General features: G+C 36.8%; 1 protein-coding gene across 3 annotated transcripts in view; it reads right to left on the bottom strand.

Annotated features, from left to right (window-relative positions):
* Positions 1 to 679: 679 nt before the first annotated feature.
* fibcd1b (fibrinogen C domain containing 1b) overlaps positions 680 to 27,539 on the bottom strand; it is an 84,905-nt gene continuing 58,045 nt past the window's right edge. For all 3 annotated transcript variants that reach the window (XM_051110994.1, XM_051110995.1, XM_051110996.1), the window contains 3 exons: positions 26,800 to 26,896; positions 9,859 to 10,038; positions 680 to 3,396 (listed from right to left, as the gene is read on the bottom strand). In XM_051110994.1, coding sequence (XP_050966951.1) covers positions 3,128 to 3,396; positions 9,859 to 10,038; positions 26,800 to 26,896 — 546 coding nt within the window. In that variant the 3' untranslated portion in view covers positions 680 to 3,127. The remainder of the gene's footprint in view (positions 3,397 to 9,858; positions 10,039 to 26,799; positions 26,897 to 27,539) is intronic.

Genomic DNA, 27,539 nt, shown 5'->3' with positions numbered 1-27,539 from the left:
ATGAAAAATTTTTTATCAAATGTTTACATTTTCTAACATAGCAATGATGGTCTAGGTTGCAAATGTTTGTGCCACTCTTGTTAGCACTTTTAAGCAATGACGGCCATTAGGTGGTTACGGTTTTATTGCTCATCTCTCGTGCTGGTGTCTTCCCTGGGGAGTTGCCATTATTGCGGCAAAAGCGGGACCAGCGCATTCAGCAGTGAACTCACACACAATCCCATGTGTTACTCTCTATCATTCCCACTCGCACATCCATGCAGCCTTTTTTTCAGTCCCTCACTTTAATTCCCTCAAAAGCAAAAAACACATCCAGCAACACACATACACGCACAGACAGACAAACACAGACGCACACAACCTGTTAAAACTGGGAAATGGGTACAGGATGTTCTTTGACAGTTGCCAATTGCTTTAAACCACACATAAAAATTCAGCCAGAAACAAATTTAGACTTATTTATAGAGCAAAGGTTTGAGGAAACGCGTCCATAGGGAGCGGTCACAAACCTTGAGTCTGTGTAAAAGTGTAATATGTCAAGAGCGAACGCTGTGCAAGTATTAAAAACAGCTGGAGAGGGCGATGGAAGGATTTCCTGCTGAAAATGGAGAGAGGTGTTTGTATGGATGCTCAGAAAAGATGCACAGGAGATCTATCTCAAAATCCATGCAGTGCGATTGCAGAAATCAATTTATTTATATGTTATTTATTGATTTTTTTTTTATATGCACACAATATGAAGAGCCAATGTCATACACAGAAATAACAATTTACTTTTTCTTTACAAGTATATTTTCTGTTTCATTCAGTCACACACACTCATTCTCACAGAGACCCTTAATTACAAATGATTTCAAATAGTTTCTGTCCCATTATGATGTGCACTGTTTTTTCTTTTCGTCCTTTCTCGACTCAGTTTCATGACATTGTTACATCATTTAACATTTCTTTCCTTCATTCTTTGTTCAGCCTGTTAGCTTTTGTTCAGGGGATCATTACCATGGCAACGCACTGGAGAAACGTTATTGACAGCTGAACAGGCAGCATGGTTAACTTCGAAGCAAATGGTGACAGAGAAAAGGGGCTGATTGTGATGTAATTCCACAGAATGAGAGGAGGGGAAAAAATCAGAGCTGAGTGAACAAGAAAAGTAAGTACAAGAGAAAATACACAACCAAGACACAAACCGACAGAGGCAACTTTGCAGTTAAAGTGGTGCAAACTTAGAGGCGACTCCAGAGACAAGGATGAGCACTCACTTGTGTCCATTTAAGTCTTGACAACATCCTGTAATGCTGCTTTCACAGTCATCTTGCCACATATTTTCTCGAGTAATGTGCTCATTATTTGTTGGTGTACGTTTAATGGATTTCAACTCCGCTTCTGGCAGACCAGAATTTGAAACAAGCGTCCATTCTAGAGACTCCAGATCCCAGTCACATGACTACAGGCATTATAAGGACACATCGAGGATCTTTTCTATAGCACATTGCTTCATTTGTGTGCTTTTGTCAATTTCCCGTAAGAAAACATTTCACATGCGCTAAAAGTCTCTAAAACATACACACTGTACATGAAATCTACACACATCTTAAAGCTCTTGGTACATTTAGAAAGAAAACTCAAAAATCGCAAAATCCAACATGAGTGAATCAGTGTTCCTACTTGCACAAGTTCATTCACAAGTCAGCACGAAAACTGCTTGTCTTTATACATAAAAAAAACAAACGAGGGAGGGAACAAAAGTTTTGTTAGTGCGTTAATCATGTTAAATATGTAAATATCTCCACTTTGAATTCAGAATTACACTATTTAAGCAAAGTACAAATAAACTGTCATCATTATGATAACGGAGCTTCAAAGAAACATAATTAGGAAGTACGAAACAGAAGTGGGAGAAAAGGAAAAAGTCAGAAAAGAGCAAAGAAGAGAGAACAGTGAGCAGCGTAATTGTACTAAATGACATGTTGACCTTTTCCACTTCCACAGGGGACCGCAGGAAACAAACCAAAGGAGTGAAGGCAGAGTGGAAGAAGAACAAATGAGAAGAAGACCAGGAGGGAAAAAAGAAAGGGTGAGAGATGAAGGGAGCTGCTCGAACACGAGGGGAGAGAAGCACAATATTCACGTTCGAGATGTCTGACCTTTGGAAAGTGAGCTGGAGAGAGACGGCAGTGAATGAGCTGATACACACGTTACGGCGGCTCATTTAAATCAGCATTACGACACGGCGTCCGAAGGCATGCGTGAGCAAATGACGTGTGCGTGAGCGCTGAGTAAACACACTCGAGCGAGCTTGTCGGGCCGATAAAGAGATTCCTCGAGAACACTCAAACTCGCGCTGAGTCAGAAACGCCGCTCGGGAAGGAGACGAGACAATATCGCATTTCCCTTTTATCTTGCTCACACACATACATAAACAGCCTCCATCTGCGTATGTGCGAGATGAAGAGCCTGACTGATGATCACTTGGCAATGGCGATCAGACAAAGTGGCCAATATGCTCACTAATGGCCTGTCAGACAGATGAGAGACAAACTCCCACAGAAACCTTTGCACTGCTCTCCTCCTAGACCGCCTCTCTCTCTCCCATCCCCTCCCATCTTTCACACTTTCTTCTTTTGTACTAGCATTCTTAGTGGAGATTTGGCCGCGGTCTGTGTGTTTGGCGTATTAATTGCATGTTAAACAATAAGAGAGAGAACGGAAACGGGCTTTGCTGACAGAAGGAACCTTTCCAACATTTCATTGTCGTACATAGTCCTCTATTAATTAATTCCCTAACCAGTGGCAAAATAATAGGATCCTTGATTCGGTGTCATTTTCGTCAGAGCCAAAGTGTGACTCGCAGTAGTGAGCTGAGAGCCGACAGCTGGGGTGTAAAGAAACTTCAAGGCCTGGTGATGAAGAGATTGTCATATGGAGGGCAGGACTTACAGCACGGCCACACAACAGTGTGACTTTTCCGCCAAATTAATGAACAGGACAACAGAAAGCTCTTTTTCAGATTAGCAACAATCAATGTCCTTGATGTTTTCCACATCGTAAGTCCCACATGTAAGTCTTTTAAACATGTTGTTTCTTTTTTATTTCCTTACATTTACTGTAAATTGGACTTTTTGTGAGGTTACTTGCTTTCTCGCTCTTCGCGCGTTGGTCGAATTTTCATTTCTGTGAATTTTAGCGAGTACTGCCATCCGGTCCAGGACGACCACTCGATCCCGTCGGCGTAAGAGGTGTGCTGTCCGCGCAGGTACTGGCCGTTCAGGTTGGACGTGTGGCAGTTGCGGTACCACCAGGCGCCGTGGTAGAACGAAGCACAGTTGTTCTCCGAATGATCGTTGTCTCTGTCTTTTGTCGTGAACTTCATTCCGTTGTGCTTAAGCAACGAGTCTCCTGTATATCGGTGCACATAAAAAAAGGGAATAATTTGGCGTCAGTAAGATTTTTTTCTCTTGAAAGAAATTAATCATTTTTGTCAGTAGAAACACTTTAATAAAAGATACATAAGTGACATTTAAAAATTTCTGAAAGATTTATATTTAAAAAAAAACACCTTTGTGTTCAAAGAAGTTTTCTACGACGGTGTTTTAGTGCCACGTAAAAAAACATACTAAGATTACAAGATTAAAGTCATAATATTTTGAGAATAAAGTTGAAATTATGAGAATAAAGTCAAAATATTTCGACTTTATTCTCGTAATATTTCCACTTTATTCTCGAAATATGACTTTAATCTTGTAAACTTTAATCTTTGTTGCTTTTAATATAACATAGCTCAGCTTTAAAATTCTGTAAAATTGATCAAGAAATACAAATTATAAATGTGATTTTCTACTTTTTTTTGAAGTTTATAGCAAGATATAAAAGTGAAGGAACATCAGAAGACATGGAAAAAACAGTATAGCCTAATTAATTGAAATGAATGTCTCATTATTGTAATTGGAAAGATGACTGACTTAGATGCCGCTTAAACGGAAGCAAATAAAGCGATCTGTCACGCCACACTGAAGAGTGTGAAAAACACATATTGTAATAGACATATTAAAATTATTTCTGAAGAATTATGTGACACGGAAGACTGCTGACAAATTCAGCTTTGCCTCAGCGGGAATACATTATATATAACTAATATAAAAATTGTAATAATATTTCACAATATCACTGCTTTTACTGTATTTTTTGATGGAATAAATTCAACCCTAAACTTTTGAATGTTAATGCATGTTTAAGTTGCAACAGAACTGATTTGTGTGGTTCTAGAAAGAACGCTGTGAAAATCACCACAGAAAGCCATTTCACACAAACAACTCTAGGCGCACAGGAATACATGAAAATGAGTCAGCATACATAAGCAAACTTGTCACATCTCTGTGGCCCAGATGAAAGCATCTTCAGCATTTTTCTCATTTGGGTGTGATTTATGCATTTAGGGTTGTAGTCTCTCCTATGCTTTGTTCCTGTCTCTTTCCTTCGAACATCCATCCTTCAAGGCTTCAACTTTTTGCATCACTTAAAGTAGGGATGACTCACTCTGCGTTCAATCATTTCATCAGTCTCATCGACTTTTTGATAATCCTTTTTAAAGAACTCTTGTACAAATGCGTATACGTGCCACTCCATAATTAGCTGTAATGTGTTACGTTATGCTGCCTGCACTTAAAAAAGATTTTCTTAAACGTTGTCTCAAATAGTTTGGTAAAACAACACACACTCAGTACTGTCTGCAACTGAACGAGTACTGATATGGTTGATGACTTTGAAGTGGACTCATAGTTGGGGTTGGAAATCAAAAATCGATTCTAATTCCAAAATCGGATACTTAGGTTGAGGAATTGGATACTTGCTGTGAAATTAAAATTTCAATAATTATCCCCCAGAATGTGATTTTTAACAGGGGACCCCCTCGAAATGCCATTGGGCTTGTTTTGGGTTATTTTTTAGTAGCAATTGGGCGGGCTTTGTTGTAAAAATCTGGCAACCCTGACCAGGACCTTGCTTGCTAATCTAAGCGCTCCAAAGTTTGGCTTCACTTGTGATCAGAGGCTAAAAAAGCTAAATATAATATTTGTGATAAGCTAAACATGTTGCAAGAGAGGTGTCACCACTAACATGACAAAAAGCACTTCATTTCAACAGGTTGTTAAAGATTGCAAACACTATTCAAACACCAGCATGATTCTATTCTTAAATTACAATGATTCATCAGTTTCATTCATAAACCTTTGATGTGTGCGATCACGTCTGTGCAGTGAATGATCACATCAGTGCGATTTGAACATTCAAACCTGCGTTTGTGTCGCCGCTGACCTGAAAAGAGCAGATGTCATGTGTATGAATGAAACAGCTTCGCAGTCTTTTCAACCACATGGTATCATTATTTCTGTTACAAACATTCAGATTGGACAGATAAAAGTTTACGGATATAAACTCTAAATTGTATGTTAGTGATCAAAATAGAGTAGAGTAGCTAAATTACCCTTATTTGACACTTCAAATAAAGATTTATCGATTACGTTGTTATGCCGGTAGGTGGCGAAAAGGGGCTGCTAAAATGTCTTGAATCATTCAAGAGATTCGTTTACAATTGCTGATTCATCCAGTAATGAAACTGATAAATTTTAAGTGACTTACTCAATCATTCATTCATAAATTACATGTGATTTTGTTTAGCTGTCTAATTTTTTTCTTCAGAATCTTAATAGAACGCTTAGAGTCTCCACTAAAAAACAAACAAACAAACAGAATCATGCAGCCCTTAAACGAGTCCAGTTTTTATGTCCAGTTGCAACTTAATGTTTTGCAATAATGAGACAAAGAATAAATATATTTGATATAATTTTTTAATCACAATGAAATCGAAAAGAATCGGAATCGTTCAGCAGAATCGGAACTGATAAAGTTCAAACGATACCCAACCCTACTCATGAGCACTAAATTAAAGGGATTGTACGCTAAAAAATTCTGCAATTAATTATTCACCCTTATGTCATTCCAAACAAACCTTCGAACACAAATTAAGATATTTTTGATGAAATCCAAGAGCTTTCTGGCCCTGCATCGACAGCAATGTAATTACCACGTTCAGGGGCCAGAGAGATGGTAAGGACATAGTTAAAATAGTCCATGTGACATTAGTGGTTCAATCGTAATTTTATGAAGCCACAAGAATATTTTTGTGCGCAAAGAACACAAAAATAATGAGTTTATTCAGCAATTTCTTGTCTTCCATGTCAGCTGTCAGTGCACATTCATGAGAGTGCCATGATGTATGTGTGTGGTGCTGCTGACACAGGAGCCAGCGTTCTGATGTAGAACCTGGATGTGGTCCGCCTTGTTTACAATCAGAGGCATGCGCATGGTACTCACGTGATCACACAGAAGAGAAGAAATAGCTGAAAAAGTAATTATTTTTGTTTTCTATGCGCACAAAACGTTTTCTAGTAGCATCATAAAATGACGGCTGAACCACTGATGTCACATGGAATATTTTAACAATCATTACTACCTTTCTGGCCTTGAAAATGGTAATTACATTGCTGTCAGGGTCAGAAAGCTGTCAGATTTCATCAAAAATATCTTAATTTGTGTTCTAAAGATGAACGAAGGTCTTACGACATGAGGGTGAGTAATTAATGACAGAATTTTCATTTCTGGGTAAACTATCCCCTGAATATAAAGGCAACTATTTTAGATATTTCCATCTATAAAGACTCATTCATACCAAAAGGTAAGATTGATATTGTAAAGGCATTCCATTCAAATATGTTCAACAAGGCTGCATTTATTTGACCAAAATACATCAAACGGTAATACTGTGAAACTTATAACTTAATGTATCCTTGCTGAATAAAAATAACTTCTTTAAAAAAATCTTACTGCTCCCAAAATTGAAATTTGACAAACCTGAAAAGACACAATTTTAATTTATTTCACTAGGGCTTTTCACAGTTTCCAGATAAGATAGAAAGCTGAAGGCAACAATGGTGAGGAGAATCTCCACAGTAGGTTACAACACAAGTACAAAAAAAGTATTAAATTTGTAATGAACATTTTTATGAAAAAAGTATGTGAAAGAAGTATATTACAGTGTATTACAAGGAAGGACAGGTAATAAATAAAACAGAAAAAATAAATAAATAAAAACTGCTTTTAACAGAACAAACATAATTCATTTAGTATTTTTTTTTTTTTTTAAAGTATTTTTTTTTTTTTCACTGACAATTTCCACCTCATATGACTTCATATGTCCTCATACCTCAGCTTGAAACCCCCCTGGTCTAAAGCACACAGTGGCATTATGCATTACTGTCTTTCCAATCCATTTCCAAAATATTCAACCTACATTTACTGACTAATCTGTAATCAGCCAGTAAAAACGTGCCATCAGATGGTTGAACCACCACCCATGCATGAATTCATTTCTATTTTAGTAAAAGGGTTTGACTGAACTACAGTGGTACATCAGTAGATAATCACGCATATATCTCTGAATGACAATGGCGTGGATGTGCTACAGATTTAAAGTAAAGAATGGTTTTATTTGTAGATTCTTTTTGTTTCAGCCTTTACCTGTCAGGTAAAGATTCTTTCAGAATTTTGTGGGGCAAGAGCATTAAAAGGGTCAACCTGTGGGTCAACGACAAGTCTTCTTCCCTCAAGAAATGTCTTGTAGCGTCAGTCTTATCTGATGGCAACAGACATTGGGTGTTATTGGCCAACAGAAACAAACCTTCCCCATTTCTGTTGCTGAAAAGGGAATTTGGAAAGCCATCCTGCCTGCTGTCCACTTCATTGGATTTTTTGGCAGGAGGGCAGGTGGTGATGTGTCTGTTGCCCTATAAACTGTTCCTGTCAGCTCAACATGAACAGAGAATATATTCCAAACAAGAGCTGGAACAAAGTGTCCCATGGAGATAGAGAGAGACGGAAGAAAAAGAAAGTGTACCAGGATGAGTACAATAGAGGTAAATGTCAGGTGGTATTTCAAAACCTCTCTGGGATTCGTTCAGAACCAGTTTGAGTTTAACCTTTCATCCATCTTAAAACACAATGGACATTTCATGGAAAAGGATAACGTTTTTCAGAATGAAAGCTCCAAACCTTCATTCCTCTTCTCTAACAGCACATGACCTTGAAGATCTCCAATCTTCTGATCCGCAGTCAGTTTTACTCAATAACGTCAAAGACAATACGCCGAGAAACGGATCCCAGACCGACGCTCAATTTCCCCGTGGAAACACGCGTCATTCAAGCTTGACAGATTTTGTCCGCAGCTATGGGAATAAGCCATTAGTCACACTAGGGTCGCATGGAGCCCACAGAAAATACTTGTATTGCTGCCGTTGACATTTCTGCATTAAGAGTGTTATACTCAGACATGTCCTTGCAAACTCCCAGACTCGGTCACATGCTCTTGGGAATTGCTTTTCATTTGTCAAGGGGATATTATCATTTCAAAAAGCCTTGGGGTGATGTGGTAATATCACATGTGACTCTCTAAAAATGCTCAGTTTAAATGTGTAGCCTGGATAAAAGATACCGTATGTGCACACACTTATGCTTAGGCCTATTTGTGCTCACATGCCGGCGTGAATAAGGAGTCACCTTGACGCTGTCTGGATTTTGAGACGTATTAGGCCCCACCAGGCCGGTCCAGAGCACAACTGCCTGTCAAAATTCAATGCAAATGATCACAATAATACTCTCAGCGCTGTGATTAGGGGAGACCTGTCAGCCAGCAAACAGGAAACCCAGCAGCTCAAGGGCACGAAGATGCTGCCCAGCAGAGACCACCTGCTCACCTGACACTGGCGCTACAGACACGATCCAATTCAAGCCCGGATATACCTGCTGTACAGACAGGAGATCTCTCACCTCTCTCCTTCACGCTCTCTTCATGGTGTATTTTCCTCTACACCTGTCCTCGAGTTCAGACTTAGAATTCTATTTCTGTTTATCTTGCTGCTCACTTGTTTCTTACAGGACTTTGAGGAGCTTTCCAATTCAGTTTGTGTCTGTTCTTGACATTTGTCTAAGTCACTGGTAGTAATCGACTGGGAGGCATTTTGTCTTTTGGATGTGCGTGTGTGAGAGTTTGTGAGGACAAAAGATTTCCTCAATGGTTGGATTCAAAAATATCTTGAGATGGGAATGGGTTTGCAGTCTGATTTAAATGTGATGCAATAAAAAGACAGCGTACCACAAAATAATTATAAGAAAAGTTCTTGGTACCTTGCAGACTGCATGCAAAAACATTTAACATGACCAGTGTGGTCCGATTCATGAACAAATTTTACTTATGAGTGGGTTATTTTTAGTGAATCCATAAAATACAGTGTGACCAGTGTAGTCTGGTTTACAAACAAATGAGCTGGGTTTTTTAGTGACATCCAAAAAGATACACTGTTACAAGTATAGACCGATGTATGAAGAAATTACTCAAATAAGCCAGCTGTTACGTTTTTCATCAAATCTGAATCAAATTGATAGCTTGTGAATCAGAATCAAATTTAATTAGAAAATTTGTATTGATACCCAGTCTTAGCTTTTTGATTTTGCATGGTGATTTGCAGAGGAAGATGGTATATGTTTTGTTTGCAGCTAAGAGGTGACTAAAGTGTGTGTTAAGTGCCATGATTATTCTGTCTATGCCATCAAGCACTGAAATGGACCAATTATCTGAATGAATAAGCACTTATTATTGTTGACAAAGATTTAATCTTGCTAACTGATTTGCATACCGGGTCTTTCAATGTTACTTGAATATTACGCGTGTGATTTAAATAAGGCATACTAATTACACAATATTGAAGATATTGATCCACGGTTTGTAAGTATGCAAATATGTGTGCGTACCTGCAGTGCCTGTGTAATCAGCAATGGTGAGGGGGTAACCGTCATCCTCAGGATCAACAGAGAACAGTCCAACCCCAAACACGCCATACTGTGCAAACGCTGTGCTGTTCTCAAAATCTTCAAGATCTATGCGCAGTTCATAGTTTCCTTGGATAGACAGAGCATGGATTTGTTTTAACCCTGATGAGAGAAAGAAAGAAAGAATTAATCACAAGATTATTTTTAGTTATAGGAAGTGCAATTGGATGATGAGGCAGTTTTGCCAAGTGTGCGGATTTGGGCTACTTTTACACTGTTGCTGCAGGTAGTTTTTTATGTCCGCGGATTGAAGTGACCCTATAACGACATATTTAGCCCCTGAAATTCAAATTTTCCATTAGAACCTGACAAAAACTGCAATTTTTAACAGGGGACTCCCCCCCTCAAAACATGATTGGGCTAGATTTGAGTAGCAATTGGGCGTGTTTTGTTATGAAAACCTGGCCACCCTGTTATGAGGGTAAAGTATGAGTTAGGGCTTTGAATCATGTAAAATACAGTAGTCAACATTTGAAGTGGACCAAAAAAAGTTAATCAAAGTTGTCCTAAGACAAAAACAAGTATTGTTTTGGTTTTAGGACAACTCTGATGAAAGGTTTTTTATGTACTTAAATTAATGTAGAATCAACATTAAGGAGTTTTTTTTTTTTTTTAAAGGGACAGTTCACACAAAAATTAAAATAAGCCCATTATTTACTAACCCTCCAGGCATCCTATGTGTACATATCTTCCTTCTTTAAGATGAATCCAAATTCAGAGTTATATTAAAATTATCCTGGCACTTCCAAGCTTTAGAATGGCATAAATGGGTGATTCTCTTAATCAGTCCAAAACAAGTCCAATGAAGTGCATCCACCCATAATAAAAAGTGCCTCACACGGATCGATGTAGCGAATCGATGCATTCCTGTTTAAAAAAAATCCATATTTAAAACTTAAGAATTACTTTAATCTAGCTTGCGCCGACTGGTCGTACATGGAAGTGGTTCCAGACAGATGACGTAAGATGTTGCTGTTGTGTATGCGCTGGTGAGTCTCACACAAACCAACATTTGTTTATAGAAGCAAAGGACGTTTCCTTACTTTAGCAAAAGAAAACCAGTCTCTTCTTGGTTTATATCGAAATCCTCAGACATTCTTCTTCACAAATCCTCATTTTGTGCTTCTAATTTGCGACCATTGTCTCTCCACTGCATGTCCACGTTCGTCACTTCTGAGTGGTGCATGTGCAACGCCGACGTCTTATGTCATCTGCCCGGAAGCTGCTTCCGTGTACAGTACAACCGGTCGGTGCAAGTTAAAGTGATCTTTACGTTTAATTGAATCGATGTAGCGAATCGATGCATTCCTGTTTAAAAAAAATCCATATTTAAAATTTAAGAATTACTTTAATCTAGCTTGCGCCGACTGGTCGTACATGGAAGTGGTTCCAGACAGATGATGTAAGATGTTGCTGTTGCGCATGCGCTGGTGAGTCTCACACAAACCAACATTTGTTTACAGAAGCAAAGGACGTTTCCTTACTTTAGCAAAAGAAAACCAGTCTCTTCTGAGAAAACCAGTCTCTTCTGAACCACGTTCGTCACTTCTGAGTGGTGCATGCGCAACGCCAACGTCTTATGTCATCTGCCCGGAAGCTGCTTCTGTGTACAGTACAACCGGTCAGTGCAAGTTAAAGTGATCTTTACATTTTAAATACGGATATTTTTCAATGCAAAAATGCATTGATTTGCTACAGGTCTTTATTCATCCCCTGGAGCCATGTGAGGCACTGTTTATTATGGATAGATGCACTTTATTGGACTTGTTTTGGACTGAAGAAGAGAAACACCCGTCTATGCCATTCTAATGCTTAGAGGTGGCAGGGTAATTTTTAATTTAAATCACATTGGATTCGTCTGAAAAAGGGAAGTCATATGCATCTAGGACGTCTGTGGGTGAGTAAATAATAGGCTAATTTTCATTTTTGGGTGAACTATCCCTTTAAGTAGTATTAAGTATTATCGAGACTGTATTGTCAATACAAATACCTTTGTTAAATGGATTTTTAAAAATATTTTGCGCATAAAATGATTAATTACAACCATTTAAGAATATATTTTAATAATTTTAACATTCAGTAAGCCAACTGCAAATGATCAAACACTGTTCTTGTTTATCCTTTACAACAATTTAATTAATATATTCAAATAATACACACAATGATCATTGCACAAACCAATTAAAATGTCTCTTTTAGCTTTGCCTTTATTTGTAAAAATTAGCTCACTTTGTTTCTGTCAATCATTATCCTTTCTGCTCTCCTATTTAAATGAGAGATGTTTGTTCATTTTTTTTCTTTAACTTCAGATCTTTTCAATGCATTCATTTGTTAAATATATGTAATATAATTACTAGTCAAAACGTATCCATATTTCTATATGGATCCTCTGTTCTCTCTAAACACGTTAACAATATAAGTATTGATTCTTCTTTCCACACTTGCACCTGTGCGGCTTAATCTTGGAGACGGCTTTTCATCAACCAAGTAGCCAAAATGCAAATAGCATGAGCATTAAACGCCACAGGAAGTGGTGAAAAAAAACTAAACAAAACAAAACATAATCATAGCTTCAGTGAGCAGAAAAACTAAGTCTGCATTAATTATGTTAATTATTTTCAACGTGCTAAACAGCCAATAAAAAAATAAACACATTATTATTCCTATCCCTAGTATGAACGTGTGGTTCATTTTCACCTTCTGTGGCTTGCATATAAAACAATGCAATAAAACACTGAAATGCTCAAACATCTATTATTATGCAGAGCAAATGCATACTTTAAAAAATTCATACATGGCTACTATGCATTAAAGTTGCATGGAAAACAGCCACGTCTTAGGGGAGACTCTTTTCTTATTTTGTTGTTTTTGTAACACATTTCCAGCACTAGACCATAAACCTATAACTAATAGGAAAACTCTTGCAGCGCCGTCCTTACATATAAACACTGAGTTGAATTATCAAAATTAATTTGACGTGTAGGGCACAGCGTGACTACAAACATACGAGTATCTGCACAAGGAAATTAATAAAGAAAAGCAGAACGAATGAAAAATGAGGACGGAAACGGCTGCTTTCCATGAGTGCATACAAAAGCGAGTCTGTTTGCTTCATTCAAAAAAATATATAAATAAAATGATTTATTTTTGAAAAGAGGAAAAGAAACCTGCTACTTTCACATGCAATTTACATAACTTTAATTCAGGCTTAATTAAAACCCTTGAGATTTTCCCTGAGGCTCGTTTGGAATAATTAAGCATTGGGAGTATTTTACGCCCTTCTTGCTTTTCTACCAAAGAAGGGGCCAAACAGGCAAGTCTGTGCGCATAAAACTCAGGTGTGCCTGAATTTTCAATTAAACATTATTGTGAAGACATTTCAAACGTAAGAACTAAGCTGCATTTTGTCTTGAATTATCATACTGATTGCTCAATTAACAAGAGAGAGTGAATGTGAGTCAGAGTGTGCTGCTGGATGGCTTTATGAGGGGAATGTTTCTTTGATTATTATGAACTAAAGCAGAAATTTTGATATATATTTTGCATCTTTGCAAACATTTTTTTATCCAACTGACGGCAACCCCCAAACGCCCCTAAAAAGAGATTTTGCCAGATTTATCTGACCTCTGGGGACACGTTAGTCCCCAAGCACAGCTAAGCAAACCCCCACGCACACATATATTTAGAAAAGGAGAAAGAAAGAGCACATGATAGATCACATACACTCTCGCTCTTCTACAGTGCACATTCTGCACCTTCTGCCAGATGCCCTGCTATTGTGATACGGGCAGTCAACACCGGTGAAGCCTGGGCAGTTCCTATTTGCCAGTAAACATAAATAGACACTGATATATCGAGGCAGAAAGCGGATTGTGTGTTGAGCACAAATTTAAGAGAGCAGCACAATAAAAAGCCTACGGGCAGCGGCAGTCACACAGCACACCTGTGATAAATACCACTCTAAAAATGACATATTCCCGCAATTATGCAGGGAAAAATTGGGTCAGAGCAATCCATAACATTTCAAAGCTCCTCTAGGTTACTATACACACGCAAACGAATAACGAAATCATATTAAAACAGGAAACATAAAACATTTATTGCAGACATGCATAATACACACATTAAATTGTTAGTCATTTAAATAACAGTGCTAAATTCCATCTTCTGCCAGCTGAATAGACAAAACACAACATCTTGATTCTGATTAATGTGTTAATGTCTGCAATTTGCACCCAATTTGAGTGATACAATTGTCTGGCTCATTAACAATTCATCCAGACTGTGCACAGCTATACTTCTCTTTTTGGCATGGCAAAAGGTTCAAATATTAATGATTTATTTGCTAAGATTTGAAAAGTATGTTGCGAGGGAAACGCACTGAGCAGTTATAAATATCCCCCAAGCCATTTTTCCACATTCACATGGTTTTACTCCAGGAAACAGACACAGCACTTGAATCATTACACTCTATCTTTTTCTCTTTCTGTCCTCTTTCAGTGACATTTCTGCAAGTTAAAATATTCATAATGCTTTTTCTCTCTCTGTGACTTTGCGCAAAAGAAAAGAAAAGGAAAGAAAAGAAGAGGGGATGGGGAAGGAGAACTCACAGGAACTAACGTGAAGTGTGTGTTTGGTGAAAAAGAATGAACAGGAGGCATGAATAGTGCGATGGAGTGATGGAGGGCAGCGGAGAGGGCAGAAAGTGGAGGGGTGTCTTTGAACACCTGTCTATTCTCTCTCTCTCCCATCAAGACGAGAGAAGAACGGAAAGGATCTCCCACAGACTTCAAAGGGAGAAGCTCAGGGGGGGAAAACGCAATTTGTCTGAGCTCACACACATGCACACACACACGACTGAAGAGGACACACAAAAAAAATACCAACGTGCTGACAAGATTCAAAGGTTTTGTTAAAAAATCATGCACACTTACAAATCTGCAAAAAGATATCATTCTCACTCTCTTTTTTCCCTCAAGTGACCATTTTTGAAATTTTGAAAATCCAAGATAAATATTAATCCGTTATTATGTTTCCAGTGACTTTTCTGCTTTCTAACTGATTCCAAAACCAGATTAATGCAATATTCTGGTTTGTAGAATAAAGAAAAAAAATTCTAGAATAACATAAAATGGTGTTAAATGCCTGTATTCATTATTGGTTATATAAAAAAGCATAATCAAAAGCATAAATTATTTTTACACTAAGTAAAAATAGCATATTTTCTTTGCAATAATATTAGTTAGATGCTATTTATACAGTTTTATGCAAAAGTTTGGGAACCCGTTGCAGAATCTGTGAAAATGTGAATAATTTTAACAAAATAAGAGAGATCATACAAAATACATGCTATTTTTTTTTTTTATTTAGTACTGTTCTGAGTAAGATATTTTACATAAAAGATGTTTACATATAGTTCACAAGACAAAATACCAAAAAAAGAGAGCTGAAATTATTAAAATAAACCCCTGCAAAAGTTTGGGTTACCTGGATGATCTACAATTTTTATTTTTTATTTTTTTTTGGTTTTGTGATGGTTGTTCATGCATTAAGATCCAGGGGGTGAAAACTTTTGAACAGGATGAAGATGTCCAAATTTTTCTTATTTTGTTGAAATGTATTTTTTTTTTCCATTTAGTACTGCCCTTCAGAAGCAGCAGAAGATACTTGCATGTTTCCCCGGAAAACAAATTAAGTACTATTTACTGCACCTTGATCTTCAAATTCAAAAAGTTTGGGTGGCTGAAAAAACAAAAAACAGTTATAGATCATCCAGGTAACACAGGTAATACACACAGTATTAGCCAAGGGTTCCCAAACTTTTTTATAGGGTTATTTTAATAATTTCAGCTATTTTTTTGTCTTGTGGACTTTACGTAAACATATTTTATGTAAAATATCTTACTCAGGACAGTATTAAATAAAAAATAACATGCATGTTATATGATCTTTCTTATTTTGTTAAAATTGTTCACATTTTCACAGATTCTGCAAAGCGTTCTCAAAATTTTTCATAAAACTGTTACTATTACGTAGTGGAAGTAACCTCAGTATTGTACTACATTATAAAAAGTATGCAATAATAACGTATTGAATGTAAATTATCAATTTTTATTTCAATGGATGCTGCCTTATTGGGAGCCCTACACCTACCCCTAACCCCAACCGATAAACACTTGTGAGGAACTTTATTTTCCACTTTCTGATTATTTCCTTTATTTTATTGAAAATAAATGATTCCGAACTGATATGTGATGTGAAAAGAATAAGTTTGGCAAAAGGTAGATTCAAACTCGGGTTCATCTCGTCAAACTGTCACTGATACATGCTTTACCACCTATGTCACTGGAGCTGTTTAACAGGCATCTTTTGTAATGTTGTCTAGTCCAACCACACGCTGGTGAGCGGATTTAGTGTAAATAGGCTCTTTTTTTATAATATATAAGTCAATTAAGTAACATATATAGTAAAAATAGAACTTTTCAATAGCTGTGGAGCATGTAAAATCCTCGTTTCTGTAATAAAGCTATGGTGTTGATGTTGGCCTCAGTCAACAATGTAGCTTCTGATGTGTCCTGAAGGGGCAAAACTAGATGAAGACATTGGGATGGATGCCCTGAGCTACACCAGTGAGCTCTGGATCAGTGTGGATGAGGTTTCATCACCTATTTTCACTGTGTTCTAGAATCCAGTTACAGAAGGAAAACCTAGGTTTGAAGAGCGGCTCAAAAAAAGTGACACCTGAGGGGGAAAAGCAGCTATATAGTCTCTAACTCACTTCCTGACACATAGTACGTGTCACACGTGTGTAGATGTTCAAAAGCAGAGAGCAGAGCCAGAGAAATGACTCACCAGCAGAGCTGTACTTAAAACCAGAGTATCTAGCCAGAGTCAGAGACGAGTTACATTTGAGACATCATCTGTCTTTTCAAACATTTCCAATGTATCTTTAGTAGCCATTATGCAAAACAAACGAGGGAATTATCCTTTTTTCTGACTAGCAATAGAAATCCCTCAAACTAAATAAGATGCACTCATACATAACGTTTCGTTTTTTTGAAAATGTGGTTTCCAAAGTTGCCAAACCTGAAGAATAAGTCAAAAGATCACTACAGAGAAGAGATAAAACATTACATTACAGTCTACAGTTTTGAGTTACAGAATACATACATATATATTAGGGCTGTCAGATTACACGTGTGTTGATTAATTAATCTAATTAATTGCTAAATAAATTTGACTGTGAAAATACCCACAAAAGAATAAAATTATTATTATTATTTTTTTTTTTTTTTTGTTAAACGAGAAAGTATCAAGCAGACATTACAAACTGCAGCTTTAGAAAGAAATATTTTATTTGATTCCACAAAAATGTATTGCTCATAAACATTTAGGCTGCAATGGCCTAACGTAAACTATGGAACACAAAGATAATTTGAAAAATATCTCAGTAATTTTTGTTCATATAATGAAAGCCATGGTAACCAAAACATCTTTGATACCAACAGCCTTCAAAATGCTTTCTTTTATGTTTCACAAAGAAATGTTTGAAACAACAAGAAGGTGAGTAAATTATGACAGAATTAAAATTTTGGGGGGTGAACTATCCCTTTAATGTTATTATTATTATTTAATTGTTTATATTTTATTTCCTTTTTTTTTTTATCGATTTGTTTTTTTTTTACCGATTCGTTCAAACGGCCGATTCATTCAGGAATTAAGTAAATGTCTCTCTTTATAAATGGGCCTTTGAATCATTGATTCACACGATTCATTCAAAATGCAGATTCATTTAGAAACTAAACACCACTGTGTTACAACATTTCTGTTATAGCTTCAACTGAACTGTTGTATAAAATCAAATTTAAGGTTGTAATTTTTTTTTTTGCTTGTGATAGATCGGGACAAAATCAGCACCGTGTCATATTGCTCTAGCTGCCTGTGTGATATGTGTGATATATATAAGACAAAACACAAACAGTAGTATTTTTTTTTTTTTGCACCAATATATTGCTCCAATTATGGAGTTGTTGTTCTGCATCATATTTGTCAACAATCAACTATATGAAATATAAGTTCATGTAAATGTCTGGGGATGGGGCCAGCATTTTAATTGTGTTAAAATATTTAAATAAATATTTAAACTGTGTGCCAAAAATCATTAGGAAATTAAGTAAAAATCATGTTCCATGAAGATACTTTGTAAATTTCCTACTGTAAATATATAAAAATAATAATAATTTTTTGATTAGTAATATGTATTGTTAAGAACTTAATTTGAACAGCTTTAAAGGTGATTTTCTCAATATTTAGATTTTTTTTGCACCCTCAGATTCCGTATTTTCAAATAGTTGTATCTCTGCCAAATATTGTCATATCCTAACATACCATACATCAATGGAAAGCTTATTTATTCTGCTTTCAGATGATGCAGATTGAAAAACCCTGACCCTTATGACTGGTTTTGCGCTCCAGGGTCACATATATATATATATATATATATATATATATATATAAAATATGACAAAAAAAAGATGATAACACAGGGATCCTATTTGCTGAATTGAAGGCAGAACTGCAGCTTAACAGTAAATAGCAGATTTACACAATTACAAAATTAAATGGTTTGTCAATTTCCTCCATATAATTGCATTTTAAAAGAGTTTTTAAAAAAGTTTTTCTGTTCCCCCAAATAATATATTTTGGTGTAAAAATGTCAGCAACTAAACCTTTGACATAAATTGAAAAAAATAAATAAATAAATAAAAAATAAAACAACACTGAGACATTTCTCAAAATATCTTCTTTTGTGTTCCACAGAAAGGGGGAAAGTCACAGGTTTGGAACGACATGAGAATAAGTAAATTTTTGAGTGAACTGTCCCTTTAAACTGGTTTAAGATGTTCTCCTATAGTGTGGCAAAGCTGCTCTTTAGTTTTCTGACAAGTGCCCAAAACAGCTCTAAAACCAGCCAACCAGCCAGCAAACCATCTTAAGCTGGTTTCAGAGGTATTTTTTTTCCATCATTGACGTTGTTTAAATAACATTCCGACTAATTTAATAATGCTTTCAGCTACCGATAGATTGTGGTACTCTAAGCTCCATTTAACATATTTTAGCATACTTAAATCTTTTCTGAAGAATTGTGCTGATTTTCTGCCACAATCAGTGCTGAAAACATGACAAAAATGTGCTGATTTCCACCGAGAGTGATCCAAGAGCAAAACAAGATGATTAACAGAGATGATTAGTACACTAATGGAGGCTATTAAGGAGAGAGAGAACGGCAGAATGAGAAGGGGTCGGGGATTTGAGGGGAATAAAGCGTTTAAAAAGGACGGAGGTGACATACAAGTAACTACAAATGCAATGTCATCCGTGCATCCACAGAGCTTGGGTCGACTGGATTAAGATAAATCTTTTCATAACTCTGAGGTCTCAGTGAGGTACTTACAAACACAACGCATGTACGCTTGAGCTCACGTTCACCTCTGTGACACTGGACTGATATTAATGCACTCACTCATTCACCTAAGACATCTATCATCTCAACATCCTCCAGCTCTTCCCTTCATTTTCTTCTTACTTTTTATGTGTATCATATTTCTTAGCAATATTAAACTCCAATGACACCCATAGTCAGCATGAGTTGGTGCATTATGGGAAGTGCACTCATTGTCGTGCCCGGGTTTGTGTGTGTCTGCGTGAGAAAGAATTATGGAGGGGGCACTCATGACTCCACACAGAAAATGGATGCTCTTTGTTAGGGAGCCATAATTCATAGTGCTATAATTGATTGGGGAGTGTGAGGATTTACAACCAGAAAGAAGCAAAGAAATAAAAGAGAGACTGCTGATAGAGACAGAAAGAGAACACAGAGTGAAATAGAAAAAAGGAAGTGAATGTGTCTAAATAGGACATGATAATGATCTCTCATCTCTTCCGTCATATCTTCCATGTGAAGTGTGAATGAGCTCCCCAGTGACAACGGAATCAGTTTAGCACTGTTTTTTCTGTTTTTTTTTTTTTTTTTCCTAAAATCTGATTAAGTCAGATTTGGAGTGAATAAGACAATGTCCCTAGATAATGTTATCAATGACAGAGCCTTAACTGTGCACAAAGCAGTGTTTCAAGAAGCTAAAAGGATCTATTTGTCAGCACCACGGCACAAAGGGTAGAGCACATACTCCTAACACATAGTTGCCTTTGTGCTTGCAGTGATGCAAGTCTGAATTTGTCCTGTGTAATGCCCAATGCTGGACCACCCCCTCTGTGTTTCTGACTTTACAGTTCTGTTTAAATAATATTAGTTCAATGGATCCCAAAACTCACGGCTGGGATCATGTTGCGAGAATATACAGATGATGAACTAAGAGAGATGGACATTCTATGTCAGAACACTGGCTCCTGCATCAGCAGATTTTTTTTTGTGCAAAGAAAGTATTCTCGTAGCTTCATAAAATTACGGCTGAACCACTGATGTCATGTGGACCATTTTAATGTTGTCCTTACTACCTTTCTGGGCCTTGAACATGTCAGTTGCATTGCTGTCTATGCAGGGTCAGAAAGCTCTTGGATTTCATCAAAAATATCTTAATTTGTGTTCTAAAGATGAATGAAGGTCTTGGGGTTGGAACAACACGAGGGTGAGAAATTAATCATGGAATTTTGGAGTACTATCCCTTTAAGTACATACTCAATAGCACAGAAAACCTACTAGCTTGACTAAGAAAGTTCAAACATGATTAAAGGCAATTCACAGGCAGTTAAAAAAAAGAACAAATACAAAAATTACAAGCATAGATAAACACAATATTACAAAGTTACAAGAGAAATAAGGTTTAACAATACAGAATATTCAGGTACAGAAGTGTAATAATTAAGAATAAAATAATACTGCACTGTGTTCACTGAATAAATTAAATATAAATTAACCTTAGTTAAAACTGTGCTTTGTTGTTTGATTAACATTAATGACACAGACAACAGCAGGTATTTATTGGTGTACAAGTACTAAATTAAGTTCTCTTTTGCCTCTTCTTCACGTGGAATAGTTTAAAATCATTTGAATTTGCAAGACAAAACACGCACACGCATGGTGGTTAAATTTTGCAATTAATCCATGAATCGCATGCGTGCCAAACCGTGGGGACTGGCCCGTTCGGATCGCAGATCAACTATGATCCACTCCAAATAAATATAAATAGGTACATGGCATCAAAACCTTTGAAATTGCCTGATTCAGACTTCTATAGTTTTGTGTAGTTTACACAACAGTAGATTCCTGATTTCTGCTGAACTGAAGTTTTGGGTAAACTATCCCTCTAAGCTGTTTTCCCAGTGGGCGCCGTTGGCTAGTTGCCACACTGTAGACAAAACTAACTCACACACATTGTGTACCAGCTACACTCTGGAACACTAAGCTCCTGGAGCTGCAATAGTTCAGTGGAGATTACCACAGTTTGCCATCACCGGCCCAAGCCAAAGAGCTTTTATAAACCATCTGACATTCAGACTCCTGCCTGCTTTAAAGGAATAGTTTGCCCAAAATGAAAACTTGCTGAAATTTCCTCACTCTTAGGCCATCCAAGATGTATCCTCAGAACAGATTTATAGAAATTCAGCATTACACCAATTGCTCACCAAAATGGGTGCTGTCAGAATGAGAGTCCAACAAGCAGATAAAACATCACAACAATCCACAAGCAATTCACACAACTCCAGTACAACTAATTGCTTATGAAGTGAAAAGCTGTGTGTTTGTAAGAAACAAATGTAACCCTGGACCACAAAACCAGTCATAAGGGTCAATGTTTTTTTTTTTTTTTAATTTACATGTATACTTCATCTGAAATCTGAATAAATAAGATTTCTATTGATGTATGGTTTGTTAGGACAAAATAATATTTGACTGAGATTCAACTATTTGAAAATCTAGAATCTGAGGCTGCACAGATAATCAAAATTTTATGAAAATCGCCTTTAGAGTTGTCTAAATGAAGTTCTTAGCAGTGCATATTACTTTTGATATATTTATGGTGCAAAATTTACAAAATATTTTCATGCAACATGATCTTTACTTAATATCCTAATGATTTTTGGCATATAAAAAAAGTCAATAATTTTGACCCATACTGTGTATTCTTGGCTACTGCTACAAATATACCCGTGCTACTTACGACTGGTTTTGTGGTCCAGGGTTATAAATATGTGTGGATTATTGTGATGTTTTTAGCAGCTGTTCGGACTCTCATTCTGACAGCACCCATTCAATGCAGAGGATAAGTAATATGGAAAAGTAATATAACACAAAATATTCAGTAAAGAAACATTTACAAAAAAAAAAAAAAAGAAACTTCCTCACTATCAACTTGGGGGGTCAGTTTCAAAAGTTGCAGCATCTAGTGTGTCCACCAGGTGCTTTAAGTACTACAATGGATCTTATCCTCATGGACTGAACCCAATTTGACAGTTCTTGCTCTGAGATGTTGCTTCCCTCTTCCACTAAGGCACTTGCAAGTTCCCAGACACATCTGGGGGTACATGGTTTGACACTGTGAGGATGATCAGTTGTCCTTCCCGTCTCCCTGTAGCATTGTCTTAGACATCTTACATTACGGACATTGCAGTTTATTGCTCTGGCCACCTCTGCAATGCCTCCCTGCAGCAGGACTACGGCATGCTCATGCAGGTGAGCAGCAACCCTGTTTGTCTTTTTCCTGGTGTTTTTCAGCATTAGTAGAAAGCTGTTTAATGTCCTTATTTTAACAGTTATTTTAACAGTGACATTAATAAACACTCACACACAGTTTTCTGTGATAATGGACAGATCACAGCATGAATTCTGATTGAGAGAGAGAGGAATCTTTCTTGATTTATAGAATGTTCATCTTTAACTGTAAAAAGATCTTGCCTTGATGTCCCACATCAAAGGCATTTTTCAACACATGACCTTCCTTCTAGCCATTATACTGTATTATATGCGCCTATGTTCGAACTGTCAGTCATAGCTTAAATGTATGTGTGAAAACTCTATGCATGTGTACATTGCGTCAGTCAGTACTTCTCAATGTGCACTTTCTTCTTTTTCAATGCTCTTTCTCTGACTCACTGGGTCCATAAAATAGAAAAATAGAGAAAAACTCATATTTTTGTTTGATTTGACGTGTGACCTCTTTCATGTCATCTTTCTCTCCCACATTTCTATTGACCATATCAGATGAACTACGAAAATCAAAGCGAACTGAATGACTTCACAATCCTTGCCGCCTGTCCTTTGTTGAGTACGAAGCTGTCTGGCTTTATGCCTATCGCTTGAAAATCTTTAACTTGCAGGTTTAAAAAGTTTGTGACTTTTGAAATGTAATTAATGATAGTCTGATAACATAATGCAAGTACATGAAAGGAGGTCTATGACTTCTGCTTCTTTTCAGATGGGGCATAAAATCAGCGCAGTGGAGGTACAGCTAAGCAATAACCAACAGATATTTAACTCCAATCCTACAGGAGTGCATGCTGAAAAAAAAAAGAAAATCAGTAAATCAATATAAGTCAGCATCTAAAATATTGGTAGACCTGCACTTTTGAGCACAAGCAGTTTTCTACTTTGGCACAGATTGCAGCCCAATACTAGAATCGGAGGAGAAGCTCTATTTTTCAAAACTCAACCACTGTATATCAAAAAACTAGCCCTATTTCACCCAACAAGAGCAGCCTCTGCCATCACCATAACACCCATGAGCCTTCAGTGGAAGTGTTTGATGGCACCGAGGGTCAGGGATAAGGAAGAAAAATTGAGTCATGAGGGAATTAGACTGGTTAAAAGGAACATGATGTAAGCTTTATCTAAATCTCAAGGGTAAACAATGTCCATGAGTGTGAGAAGCTTTACACAGCCACTATGGACACAATAATGTGGACTGCTACTCTTGTCCTTGTCTCAGCCTGTGGGGAATAAGCAGAACAGGACACTATAGAAACGGCAATGCTGCCAACCTTCTGCAACACAATTTGTGCGGAGAAACAGGGTCTGAAAGTTCACACTTGACTAAACCAAACTGTACGTCTCTTTGATGATAATCTACTTAACATGGGAAAGACAATAAGAATCTATTTCCATGTATAAGTATGCCCTGGAGCGCAAGTGCCTCACTTGGCCACACCAGCAGAGGAGGGGAGGCAGCGTTAGAAACAACTGTATCTTCATCCACATTCCCATGGGCCTGACTGATGCCACATCCATCTGTCATCCTGCATCCGTTGCGCCAATTTATGACCTCACACATAGTGTGTGTGTGTGTGTATGTCCTTTACATTCCCTGTACATCCTCTCTCTCTGTATCTTAGCAGAGAACAACAAGCCAGCCGCCAGTGCTCATCTCATTAAGCGAACAGAGGAACAAAAACACTCACGCAGACCAACACACACAGTAATGATTCTAGTTTAAACCTCTCTGCAGGTTAAGAGCTTGATTATAGCGCTTTGGCTGTCAAAAGCCATTTTGGCTCGCAAAAATGGTAAACATGGCAATTTGGGCTTTCTTGTTGATTGGATTCCTGCTTGCTACATGGAGTGGAAGAAAAGCAGAGGGAAAGAGTTGCTGCTGCTCATCTACTGATCATGTGGAGACAGATGTTTAGTGCTCTAATTCAGTGCTTTTCAGTTTCTAGGTTGGACCAACAAATAAATGCGTTTAGGGGTAATGCATTGTAGCACAATGAACCCTGACAGATCTGTGATGGGTACTGTTGACTGTATGACTCTTTGCAGGTCTAAAAGGTCTGTAGGGTGCACCATTTAGAAAACACAGAAATACGGTAGCAAACAGAATAGATAATTGCAGTTTGCAGTAAAGAAATTTATATAACTGGATTTTTTAAAAATAGAAAAGCAAAGTTTGTAAAGACAAAAATGTTGGCTTTACAAAGCATTGTAGGTTAGACAGACAGACAGATTTACTGACAGTCAGAGCTTGGTAGTAACTGATTACATGTAATCTGGATTACGTAATCAGATTCCAAAAATCAAGCACTTGTAATTAGATTATATTACATGTTATAATGCTCATAATCAGATTACAGTTACTTTTTTATGGATTACATGATTACATGTTCACACAATGGCAGTAAATAATAATTCATTTATTGATTCTCCCTATTACTATTTTTTTCTCTTTTAAATTGTCCTTTCTAAAGATCTTACTGTGTTATACCATTTAGCCTTGACTATATTCAAAATATAGAATGTAAGGGTTCCAGTCTGCGACCAAATGGTCGCATTTTGCGACTGTTTCTTCTGCTGGTGCAACTACATTTTGTGAGCAGACACACTGGCATGACCACTGCGTCAACTCATAAGCACTGCCATTTTTGTATCATATGACAAACAGCAACGAAACGAAAGCGAAACAAAACCCTGCTGCTCGTTTGAGATACGCAGCATGGACAATTTATCAGCTCGGACCGCAATGCAAGCGAACTTCTCCGAGCTCAGAACAGCTTTAACAGACACCGTTACTGCACAGTGCTGTGAGATCTAGTGCAAAGTGTTTGAATTCATCACAGAAGGAATATAAAGGCTGCTGCGAAATCTAGTGAGATGCATTCAAATTCTACATAGAATTCTCTGTTATGAACAGTGTTGACGTACGTCACAAAACCAAAATTAGTAACGATAACTATACCATGGTGTTGTGGCAGAAACAGTCGAATGTTATTCATTATTTATTTCAGGGTTTGTACTTTTTGAGAGAGAAATTCAAGCACTTTTCAATGACTTTCAAGCTTTTTACACTATTTCCAGCAATTTAAAGCTCTCCAATTTGAATGTTATTTTTAATGGGATGATCAACATATGCTTTGTGGTAAACAGTTACGTAAAATTAAAAATCAAATCACAATTATAACCAGTAGATGGATACGGAGGATCACTTGTTGGCTTATTAGTCATTAATTTTCTACTTTTTGCTTCATATTTTGAAATTATAAAATCACTACTATAGAATATCAAATCGAATCAAGAGACCGGATTTTGTCAGATTTACACTTTTTGTGTATGAAGTAAGAAGAGTCACAAAGTGCCTTGAAAAACAAACTTTCCTTAAATTTATAATCACTGAAGTTGTTGGTCGGTTCCATATAATACTATAGAAGAATAATGGTACATTTAATAAGAGTAGAATATATCAATTTTTATAAAAATTCGATTTTGCACATCAATTTTGCATGCTTCCCAACTCAAGCTTTGTACTTTACTGTCGAATCCGTATATACATAATATACAAGAACTGAATATGCAACTGCACTTAATGCAAAACATTGTCATGTAAATGTCATGTAAATGTCATGTAAATAACTGTACAATCCATACTTCTAAATTTGCATTTTCTTAATTTTTTACATTTTAGTTAAGTATTAGCTTTCTATCAACTCACAAACCCAATGCAGTTCTTACATTAAGCCCAGTTTGGGAAACCCTGGCTTAATGTAATGTTTAAAGCATTTTATGATGTTGATTTAAAAAAAATATTTTTCTTTCTCTCTGCTTTTTTATATCAGTATGGTATGTTTAATGTCAGAATACATTACCAAAAATGAGTAACCTACATTACGTTACTAACTACAGTTTTTATCATGGAATCTGTGATCTTTAATGGACTACATTTTGTAAGTAATCTACCCGGTACTGAATTAAACTGCAGTGTACAGATGTGTGGAAACACCTAGGAACGGATGTAGTTGTCTGGGTGTCTGTGTTTGAGAGGGTGTGCAGGTGTTGGCAGCTTTTCACACTGAAATTTTTTAAAAATCACAGTTTACGCTCACAGGCATCCTCTCTACCTCAAACACAAATATACAACATACCAAGCCAATACTCTCCGGTGATTTTGCCAAATCCTTCCCTGTAGGAGTCCCACTCCCTGAAGAAGTTCACAGACCCGTCCTCCCTCCGCTGGATTACCTGTCAAAAAAAGCAGGAACAGAATAATGATTAACAACAAATTTGTGTCAAAACTTTATTAGTGGGTTGCATGATAGTAGATACTAAGCTTTTTAAAATGACTTAACATCGTAACGCAATGAGAAATTTTACTGTACGTATGTGTGTGAACTCAAGTGCTTTTGAATAAAATATTGCCTATTGTATGATATTAGAGCTCTTTCTCAGAGTAAATCCATGATAAAAGTGAATGATTAAACTCTCTCAGCAGAGACCGATGAGACCTGAACAAATATAATGATGGAACAGCTCAGCATTGTGATCTTAAGGATAATATCATTTAATGGAGTATGATATCTTGATCTAGTCAAGGCTGACTCAAACGAGTAGGACTTACAGAGCTCGTAATCCATTTGCGTATAGACACAATTACATACTGTACTGTGCCATGCTAAAGACTGAGCTCATTACATATACTATATGACCAGTTTGACTGAAAGTGTTGAATAAAGTCATTTTTTTGTTTTCTTTGCACGCAAAAAGTATTCTCGTAGCTTCATAAAATTACGATTGAACCATTGATGTCACATGGACTATTTTAATGATGTCTTTACTACCTTTCTGGGCTTTGAATGTGGTAGTTGCATTACTGTCTATGCAGAGT

The sequence above is a fragment of the Labeo rohita genome, chromosome 5 (assembly GCF_022985175.1).
Source record: "Labeo rohita strain BAU-BD-2019 chromosome 5, IGBB_LRoh.1.0, whole genome shotgun sequence".
Classification (NCBI taxonomy): Eukaryota; Metazoa; Chordata; class Actinopteri; order Cypriniformes; family Cyprinidae; genus Labeo; species Labeo rohita.
Note: the sequence above shows the minus strand (reverse complement) of the source record. Positions and strands in the feature narration are given on the sequence as shown.